At 44.2% G+C, this 10,548-nt stretch overlaps 1 protein-coding gene across 1 annotated transcript; it reads left to right on the top strand.

Moving 5' to 3' along the window:
• The first annotated feature begins 516 nt into the window (after positions 1–516).
• Positions 517–3,178, top strand: LOC118846093 (elongation factor 1-delta-like). Its single transcript, XM_036754280.1, has 3 exons — positions 517–741; positions 2,240–2,525; positions 2,556–3,178. The coding sequence occupies exons 1-3, from the start codon at positions 517–519 to the stop codon at positions 3,131–3,133; spliced, it is 1,089 nt and encodes a 362-aa protein (XP_036610175.1). The 3' UTR covers positions 3,134–3,178.
• Positions 3,179–10,548: the final 7,370 nt, after the last annotated feature.

The following is a 10,548-nucleotide window of genomic DNA, read 5'->3' as shown; positions in this document are numbered from 1 at the left end:
GAAATATTGACGCACCGGGTCCTGCCGAAAGAATTCGACTCAAGCCTTCTCAGCCAAGGGAAAAGACAAAGTTTATTAGGGATTCACCACAAATGGGCTGTCTTAAGAAATACCCCCTTCCCCCCTTGTGACACCTGTTTCCACAAGCGGGCCAGATTCAACCTACTGAATTAGATTGAATCTGAGCACCTTCATGGAGGCAAGATGGAGATTATATACACAAAGATTGTAGGAGGGATTGAGGGGTGGTCTGGGGTGACCAGAGGAGGGTCTTGAGGGGAAGTCCAAGGAGGGCAAGGTGAGGTAATGGGATTAAGGGTGAGGCTAGGTAGAGATTTGGACCTAATGATAATGTGAGGCTTGTGGCCTTAGGGGAAGGCCAGATCTAATTGGAAGATTCAAGGATGGTTCTAGGGGGCTCCCAGAGACTGTATTCCAGATTCAAGGGGGTTCCCAGAGACTGGGCCCTCATCAGGATGAGGAAGGAAGCCGGTCTAGGTGACAAAGGACGGTGACATGGACGAGCTGTGGAGGAAGCAAAGACAAGAGTCGACTGCACAGACTGTTCCTCCTGCTTACTGCTCTGACCCAGGCCCAGGGAGGTTTGGGGAGGAGCAGAGCACTGGCCTATCCTCTAGCCAGGGGTCTGTGCCCTGGGAGGCCATCACTGCATCCTCCTCCTGGCCTGGAGATGACCCGGGTTCCTGCCAGCTGTGCCAGGGGCAGGACACACTCAGGCAGGTCCAACCACACTGGCGCGTTTCTGAGTTCAGTCTGTGGGCCCAGCCGAGACATGGGCAGGGGAGTTCTTTCCCAGGAGGTTGGCCAGTGGCCAAACTTTTTGGCTACAGAAACCCACCAGGCCCATAGCTAGAGGAGGAGTTGCAATCTGAATCAGCGGGAGGCTTGTGGAAGCTATCCTGGTTAGGTTCTGGAATCAGAGGATCCTGAGTTCAAATCCCACTTCTGATGCTCACTCTGTATAACTTTGGGCAAATCGCTTCATCTTCTTGGGCGTCAATTCCCTCATCTGTAAGATGAACTGGAGAAGGAAATGACAAACCAGTCCAGGATCTTTGCCAAGAAAACCCCAAATGGGGTCATAAAGAGTCGGGTACAACTGAAACACAACGACACAAATGAGAAGGGCTGTGTGATGCTCTCAAGTTCCTTCTGGCCCTTGAGCTGCCGGTGAAACCTTGCATCCTATAGAATTGAAGACTTAGAAGGGGGAGGGACTCCAGAGGTGACCTAATCAAAACCCATCCATTTCACAGATGAGGAAACTGAGTCCAAAAAAGGCACAGGGACTTGCCCAAGGTCATCCAGGCACCATATCTCACCAGGTCCTTTGACTCCAGATACAGAGCTCCTTCTCCTAACCCATGAGGATGCGCTCTGCGGGTTGCTTTGGCAGATGCAGCTGCTCCACTGAGAAGAAAAAGCCTATGGAAGCTGGTTACAAACTGGGAGAAAAAAAGCTGTTTTAGGCAGTTCCCAATCCTGGATTAGGTGTGGAAATCTGCAACAGGCTTCTTTTCATGGAAACTTTTAGCTAGGGTGAAGAGGACTGCAAAAGACAATGGAGGAACTGGAATTCTACTCTGAGTCCGGAGGGGAGAAGAGAAAGTGTTTGGAGCTGATCCTAAAGGCAGATAGGGTGAAGTGAAAATGAGAACAGGAGGAGGGGCTCTCTGTTATTCAAAAAACAAACAACGCCCCCCACTCCCCCATCCTTTGGAGTCCATTTTAAAAGCTACCCAACTCTGTGGTGTGGGCACCACCTAGTGGTCGGAAAAATTCAATTCAACCCAATAAAGAGGAAGAGCCCAAAGGGACTAAGGATGGGGACAAAAATGAAAGGACCCTTGCCCTCAAGGAGCTTCCATTCTATCAGGTGGAATGCTATGCCACCTATAAGTACCAAGAAAATGTATACACCTGCTTTAAAGGAAAAGCGACTGCAGGTTAGATCCACAGGCTCATGGACCATCTTTTTCTGCTCTACTGTGTGTATTAAAATAATTGTTTTATTTGGTGTTCATCAAATTAAGAATTTTAAAAAAAGTACAAACTAAGTTTTGGGGGAAGGCACTCGTAGCTGGGACAGGGAAGGGAGTGGAATCAGAAAAGGCCTCACATAGGAAGCAGCCCCAAAGATGTAGAGTCTGTGAGAGAATAAAAAATTGGAAGCACAAAAATACTGAAGCGGCTCCCTTTCCCCGCCGCTTCCTGCCAGATTGCCTTTGGGACTAACCTTTCGCTGCTGCCCTCCCTTCTCACGGAGTGGCTCCTGTTTGTCTTCCTCACTCCCTACCAGAGCAACCAGTGGCATCTGCCAGTGGGAAGGGAAGGAAAACGCCTCTTAGCAACTAGCTTCTTGGTGCATGAGAAGACCTGGTTTGACAAATTCAAGTACGATGATGCAGAGAGAAAGCTCTATGAGCAGACAAATGGTCCTGTGCCTGTCTCCCCACCACAGAGCACAAACACCAGCTCTTCCAGCGGTTCCAGTGGGGACCATAGTGAGCTGGTCACCAGAATTTCCAATCTAGAGGCAGAGAACCAGAGCCTTCAGAGTGCGATTCAGTACCTACAGCTCACCATCTCCAAGCTCGAAATCTGGCTGCGTACCCTGGAGAAATGCTCCCTTTCCAATCGCTCTCTGGCTCCTCAGACTCAGCATGTATTCCCTATGCAGAAGGTGGGGCTACCCACCACACCACCCTCTAAGAAGGCAGAGGATGATGAGGGAGATGATGATGTCGACTTGTCTGGTAGCCATGATGAGGAAGAGGACAAAGAAGCAGCCCGACTGCGGGAGGAGTGGCTTTGGCGGTCTGCAGAGAAGGCCAAGAGGCCAGGGCTGATTGCCAAGTCTTCCATCCTCCTAGATGTCAAGCCTTGGGATGATGAAACAGACATGGCAAAGTTGGATGGACTGGCCTGGGGAGGCTCCAAGCTGGTGCCTGTGGGGTATGGTGTTCGGAAACTGCAGATCCAGTGTGTGGTGGAGGATGACAAGATGGGCACAGACATCCTGGAGGAGGAGATCGCCAAGTTCCAAGATTATGTGCAGAGTGCTGACATCGCTGCTTTCAACAAGATCCAAAAGGCCCTTGAATGTGTGTGAATCTGTAACCAAAATAAAGGCTGAGATCTGAGGTGAAAAAAAAAATACTGAAGTGGAAGGAAGTTTGGGAGAAGAGAAACAAATGACAACGTTATAAGAATACATCAATTTCATACATGCCAGAGCTGGGAATTCAGATCAGATGCCAGCTGGTGCAACGGATACAGTGTAGGATCTGGGGTTAGGAGCAGCTGAGTTCAAATGTGGCCTCAGACACTAGCTGTGTGACCCTGGGCAAGTCACTTCACTGTTTGCCTCAGTTTCCTCATCTGTAAGATGAGCTGGAGAAGGAAATGGCAACCACTACAGTGTCTTTGCCAAGAAAATCCCAAATGGGGTCACGGATAGAGTCAGACACAATTGAAAAATGACCAAAAAAAAAATATAGGGAATTCTCAGGGTGAGGAAACTCTCTCTAAAAATACATTTAGCACTTTCTCAGCAACTTGCTTAGAGTACTGGGGTCTGGGATTTGCCCAGGTTATGTGATTACGTATCAAAGGCAAGATCTGAACCCAGGTCTTCCTGTCTAGTTCTTGCGCTATGCTACACAAGCCAGAATATTGGAGGGGAAAACCACCCTGGTTTCGTGCTTCTGGCTGCTTACCTGAAGCACTACTCTTTACTTCTGATAGCTGTAAAGGAGAAATCATTCAACCCTAATGCAAAGTCTGAGATCAGGGAAAAAGTTTCTTCCTGAACGACACAAGGCTAAATGTTTATGATCATAGAAAAAAAAAACAAAAAAGTTAAATACTACTGAATATCCTCCCTTCCTCCCTTCTCTCTGTCTGTCTCTCTGCCTCTGTCTCCCTCTCTCTCTCTCTCTCTCTCTAGGTATTCTTGTTCTCAGGAACACTGTCCCTTAAGGTCTTTTTCATTTGGAACAGTTTAGTGAGGAAGAGGGCAAAAAAAATTTGTGTAAGGGAAAAAATTTCTGTTAACTATCAAGGATGCAAGATATTGCTGCTGTTACAAATGGGCATTTTAATGCTTTAAAGGAATAGGAAAACAACCTTGGCTTAATAAAAAAAGATTAAAATATGTGTATGAAGAAATACAGTTTTCACAGATTCACAAAATATCTGAGCAGTTTGGGCAGAAAATAAACTGTGGCCCAAATACAAGAACTCAAATTACTTTGTGAACAGTATAGAATGAGGCCTCACTTGTGTGTGAAGTCAGACATTTTAATGAAGTAAAGAACTTTCATCATCTGAAAACTGGAGAAAGATGAATGTAAGGACGCCCAAGCTGGTAAAGGCCCACATTCCAGACTTGGGGCTACAGGAGACCTCCTGACCACATGGCTCCCCTGGCCACCCTTTCCAGCACTTCTGCACTCCTACCTCCTAATTCACCAGTTGAGTTGGAATCCTCCTTGTGCTCCATTGTCACAGGCTTTCTCTCTGCCACTAGGACTCAATGACCTCTCTTCCTTTGAAGTCTATTCAACCCATGTTTATCACCCTATCGAGCTGATGGTTTTTGTCTACCAATCTCCAGAATATTCTCCTTTCCTCAATGCCTTTCTCGCAGTCTTTCCCTACTCTCCAACTCTTGCCCTAATATCGGAGGACTTCAGCCTACATACTGACGTGCTTTCAAACACTCTAACTTTCCAATTCCTCTACTTACTCATTTCCCATGACCTCCTCCTCCATCCAACTGCAACTCCATGAAGAGATGGTAATGCCCTTGACTTGCCATTCCCACGTGTTCCATATCCACGTTAAGGAAGTCTGAAATTCTTTTATCTGATCCTAATCTGTCTTTCACCTCCAAACACTCATCCTCACTGTGAACTCCAGTCTCTCTTACTTTGAGGAAACTAAATGAAAACCACAGAATGTTTTTTTAAAAATAGTATTTTATTCTTTCCAATTTCATGTAAAGATAATTTTGAACATTCATTATCTAAAAATTTTGAGTTCCAAATTTTTCCCCTTCCTCCTCTCTCTCCTCTCCCTTCCCTACAACAGTAAACAATTTGATATAGGTTATATATGTGCAATCATGTAACATATATTTCCGTATTAGTCATTCAGTGAGAGAAAAAACAGACCAAAAGGAAAAAAACCATGAAAAAATAAAGAAACTGAAAATAGTATGCATCAATCTGCATTCAGATTACACCAGTTCTTCCTCTGGATGTGGACAGCATTTTCCATCATAATTCCTTTGGACGTGTCTTGGATCACTGTATTGCAGAGAACAGCTATCACTCACAGCTAATCATTGCACAATGTAGCTGTTACCATGTGCAATGTTCTCCTGGTTCTGATCATTTTGCATCAGTTCATCCAAGTCTTTCTGGGTTTTCCTGAAATCTGCCTGTCACTTCTTATAGTATCACATTCATATTCATTCCATCCCATTCATATCCACAACTTGTTTGACCATTTCCCAACTGATGGACACTCCTCAATTTCCAATTTTACTGCCACCACAAAAAAGCTGCTATAAATATTTTTGTCCACATAGGTCCTTTTCCCTTTTCTATGATATCTTTGGGATACAGATCTACTAGTGGTTTTGCTGGATCAAAGGGTATGCACAGTTTTATAGTCCTTTGGGCATAGTTCCAAATTGCTCTACAGAATGGTTGGATCAGTTCACAACTCCACCAATAGTACATTAGTGTGCCAATTTTATCATATCCTCTCGAACATTTATCATTTTTGTTATTAGCTAATCAGTCATGTTAGCCAGTTGGCTGATCAATGTGAGGTGGTACCTCAGAGTTGTATGAATTTGCAATTCTCTAATCAATAGTGATTTAGAGCATTTTTTCATATGACTATAGATAGCTTTGACTTTTTCATCGAAAACTGCCTGTGCGATCTTTGACCATTTATCAACTGAGGAATGACTTGTATTCTTATAAATTTGACTTAGTTCTTTATACATTTTAGAAATGACACCTTTATCAAAGACATTTGCTGTAAAAATTATTCCCCAGCTTTGTGTTTTCCTTCTAATCTTGGTTGCCTTGGTTTTGTTTTTGTAAGCCCTTTTTAATATAGTCAAAATTATCCATTTTACTTCCTGTAATGCTCTCTCTCATTTGGTACTAAATTCTTCCTTTCTCCATAGATCTGACAGGCAAATGGTATCACCCTTTATGTCTAAATCATGTACCCATTTTGATCTTATATTGATATATAATGTAAGATGTTGGTCTATACCTAGTTTCTGCCATACTGAAAAACTGCAGAATTCTTAATTGGAAAATATCTCCAGTATCAAAGAAATTATGGCTTTTGGGGGGAGATGTTCTCAGGGCCATACATAATTCAAGTTTAGATTGCCTGAAAGACTGGTATCCAATTTATTGGGGTTGGGGGAGGGACATGGAGCAGGGCCTGACAGGCTCCTTTGTTTAGAGGAATGAAATCAGCTCTTATGGCAGAGAGGGAAATACAAATTTTTAAAGTTACTCACTTCTACCCTCTTCAGACAGGCTGGGGGTATCAGTGTTCATACCAATGTCTCCAATATATGTATAGATGGTGTGGGGAGTGCGGGGAGGTGGCAGGGAGTGTCAGGGAACTTCCTCTTGATATTCATGAGGAATTCTCTCAAAAATTATGAGGAAGAAATCTCCATCCATTTCAACCGAGTTTCTGAGACATCTTCCCCTCCCCCCCCAAAAGCAACAAAGCATTGTATGTATTACAAAATCTTAACTGGGCCCTCACTACAGTAAGACAATCCGCTTTATACCTCTTTAATCAATTCCCTATTCTACTTATCACAGCTTTTCAAATATTTTTCATCCCTCATTAAACACCCCATAGCCTCCTCTCCCCTCCTCTCTGAGCTTTGAAACTTGCTTCATATTTTGCCCATTCTCCTACAGCTTCTTCTTGTCATCTCACATCAGTCGCATGCCTTCTGTCACTTTCTCCTCTGTCCTTGTCTCACATGAAGAGGTGGCCCTTATTCTTGCACAAGTTCCATCCCATCTTCTCCGGCAGACTGTCCCCTCTATCAACTCTACTCTCTCACTAATCTTTGAATTTGCCCTACTTCCCCCTTGCCTAAATCATGCTTATGTCATCTTCATCTTCAAAAAAAAAATATACAACAAAAAAACCTTCACTGATCTATCCATTCCTACTAACTCTCAACACTTTTTCTTCCTTCCTCTTCCTTCCTTTTTCTTTCTTTTCCTTCCTTCCTTCTTGGCAAACTCCACAAGAAGTCCATCTGTAACAGGTGTCTCCACTTCCTTTACTCTCATTCTCTTCTTAACTCTCTTCAGACCTCATCATTCAACTCAAACTGCCCTCTCCAAAATTACTAATGATCTCACAAATCTAATGGCCTTTTCTCAGTCCTCATCCTTCTTGACTTCTCTGCAACCTTCGATATTGTCAGTCACTCTCTTCTTGATATTCTCATTTCTCCAGGCTTTTGAGACATTGTTCTCTCCTGGTTTGACTCCTGTCTGACCACTCCTCAGTTTCCTCTGTTGGATCCCTATCAGGTCACACAAGGGTCCAACAGAGTCTGGGTCCTCTTCTCTATTCTACTTCACTTAGTGATCGCATCAGCTCCCATGGATTAAATTATCATCTATGCTGAGGAGTCTCAAATCTACCTACCCAGCCCTAAACTCTCCACTGACTGATCTCTAGTCTTGCATCTCCACATGCCTTTCAGATATCTCAAACTAGATGTCAAATAGATGTCTTACACTCAACATGTCCAAAATTGAACTCATTATCTTTTCCCCCAAATGCTGCCCACTCCTCTCCAGATTTCTTATATTTCTTATTACTGTTGAGGGGACCAACATCCTCCCAATCATCCAAGCTTACAACCTAGGTGTTATACTTGACTGTCTCTCATTCTCCACATCTATCCCTTCTCTCTTCTCATCCTAGTGAAATCACCTCATTCCTGGACTACTGCAATAGCCTGCTTCAAGTCTCTCCCTACTCAGGCCCATCCTCCACTCACCCACCAGTGATTTTCCTAAAGTGCAGGTCTAACCATGTCAATAAACTGTGTAGGCTCCCTATCACCTCCAGGATCAAACATAGCATCTTCTTTCAGCTCTTCATAACCTGCTCCCTTCCTATCTTTCCAGTCTTCTTAAATCTTATTCCTTCCCACATACTCCATAATTGAGTGACCCTGGCCTTCTTGCCACTGGTCACACAAGATGATTCTTCTCCTGACTGGTTGTCCCAAGTGCCTGAACTCTGTCCTCCCTCAACTCCTGCTGCCTGGCTTCCTTCAAATCTCACCTTCTACAAGAAGTCTGCCTTCCCTCTGAGATTATCTCCAACTTAACCTGTCTGTATCTTGTTTATATCTTGTTATGTGCATGCTGTCTCCCCAATAGACAGACAGTGAGCTCCTTGAGAGTAGGGACTGCTTTTTGCCTTCCTTTCCTTACTCCTTTCCCTAGCATTTCACATAGTGCCTGGCAAATAGTAAGCACTTAATAAAGGATTATTGACTGACTGCCTGATTGGCTCCTCGGTAATCTTCATGTAACTATTTATGTTAACATAAGACAAAACAACAAAAAAACAAAAGGATGTGAACCTTTGGAAATGAGGTACACTTTTTAAAAAGAAAAATGGGAGATTTCATTGGAGAGTTTGGAGGTTTAAGTGAAAGTGACACTGAATGTCAGAAGGCTCTTAATTAAGCAAGTATAGCAACCTAAAAAATAGTGAATGGGGATGGGCAGAAAAACTGTTCTGTCGCAGCTGTGGTTGTTGGAAGCAGTCAGGGGACAGAAGGCTTCAGTTAAGTGATTCCTGATTGATGGGAGAGAAAATTGATTGCATTTGTTTTTGGCTAGGAGCTTGAACTGTGTATTGCCCTTCTGTGCCACCTAGTGTTGGAAAGAAGCAATGCTTCTATTAAGTTTGCACTTGGCTACTACCTCTGGTTTGAGAAGTAAAAGGAAGGTTGGATGGGAGGTGTCTCTCAACTGCTTCATATGCTGGTGCTGGGCAGGTTTCTTTGGATCAGGTGGTAAAACTGTGTAGCTCCAAGCTCTGTTGTGATTGGACTATGCAGCATCCAGTTGGGTGAGTAACTGGCTGGGCTGGTCTCTATAGTCCAGAAAAAGCCAGTCTGATGAACTTTGCATTCTCCATCATTAGACCATGAGAGCAAGGACTGACTATGTCTTTTAAAAAAAATCTCCACGGCTTAGCACAGCACCTGGAACATAAGTGCTTAATAAATCCTTATTGTTGATGTGAGAAACGTGGTTTTGGGGATCACTGGACTTCCTAGGCAGGACCAAAGTCCTGAGGAAGAACCCTGTGATGATCCCTAAGGAAGGCTGTACAGATCACAGGACTCCCAGGGGAAGGCCAAGTGGCAGTCCACCCCGCCTTTTAATCTGTGGGGATCACAGGGCTTCTAGGGCTCAGACCCTAAGGAGGACCCAAGTGATGTCCCTTTAGAACGGCAGTAAGATCACAAGGCTCCCAATACAGGGCCGGAAGTCCCAACTGATGTCCCCTTAAGAAGGCTGTGCAGACCACAGGGTTCCCCAAGGGAATCCGGAGTGGTAGCCCTCTTAACACCACAGTGGGTATCATAGGACACCCCAAGGCAAGATCCGGAGTAAGGCCAGGACAAGCTTCCGCTGCCCATTGCTTCCCTTCACTTGACCTTAGGAAGATCCATGTGATTTGCCCATTCTCACCCAAAGAACTCAAGACCAGAGTGGGCAGAGGAAGGCATTTTATTACACTCCTTGAGAGAGCGGGTGTAGTGCTCACTGGAACACTCACACTGATACAGCTGCAGGAGCAGGGGTAACCATTCCCTCTACTCCTGCCAGAGTTACGGTTAGTTTACAATCTTTGTTTTTTACATAGTTTTCCTAGGTTATACAGTTTATACAGGTAGGATAATAAGGATACAGTAGCAAAAGTGAAGTTAATTAGATTTTCCTTGTCTTAGTTTAGGATTAAACTATATTCTTTTACTTCCCCTACTTTCCCTCTTTAACATATGCAAATTATGCAAATCAGTAGGCCTGAATTCTTGACCAAGACCAGACCCTAGATAAGCTTGAACTGGTTCAAGTGGGTTTGGCCTCTCTAATTCCCTAGACTGCCTTCTCAAAAAGTATGCACATGCGTACAAGCCTCTGACCTCTCACCTGACCGACCTTGAGGCCTGGTCTCTGCTAAAGCTGGGGTGGGGGAGGGCAGGGAAGCACACCTTAGTTCTGTGGAAACAAAACTCCTCCTCCCATTTCTTACAATTTCCCCCTCTTCTTTTATTCAAATTTTTGTTTCCACATTTTTTGTTTGTTTGTTTGTTTGTTTGTTTTGCAGGGGGGAAGGCAGGGCAATTAGGGTTAAGTGACTTGCCCAAGGTCACACAGCTAGTAAATGTGTCAAGTGTCTGAGGCCGGATTTGAACTC

The sequence above is a fragment of the Trichosurus vulpecula genome, chromosome 4, assembly GCF_011100635.1.
Source record: "Trichosurus vulpecula isolate mTriVul1 chromosome 4, mTriVul1.pri, whole genome shotgun sequence".
Lineage (NCBI taxonomy): Eukaryota > Metazoa > Chordata > Mammalia > Diprotodontia > Phalangeridae > Trichosurus > Trichosurus vulpecula.
This window is presented reverse-complemented; position numbering and strand designations above follow the sequence as displayed.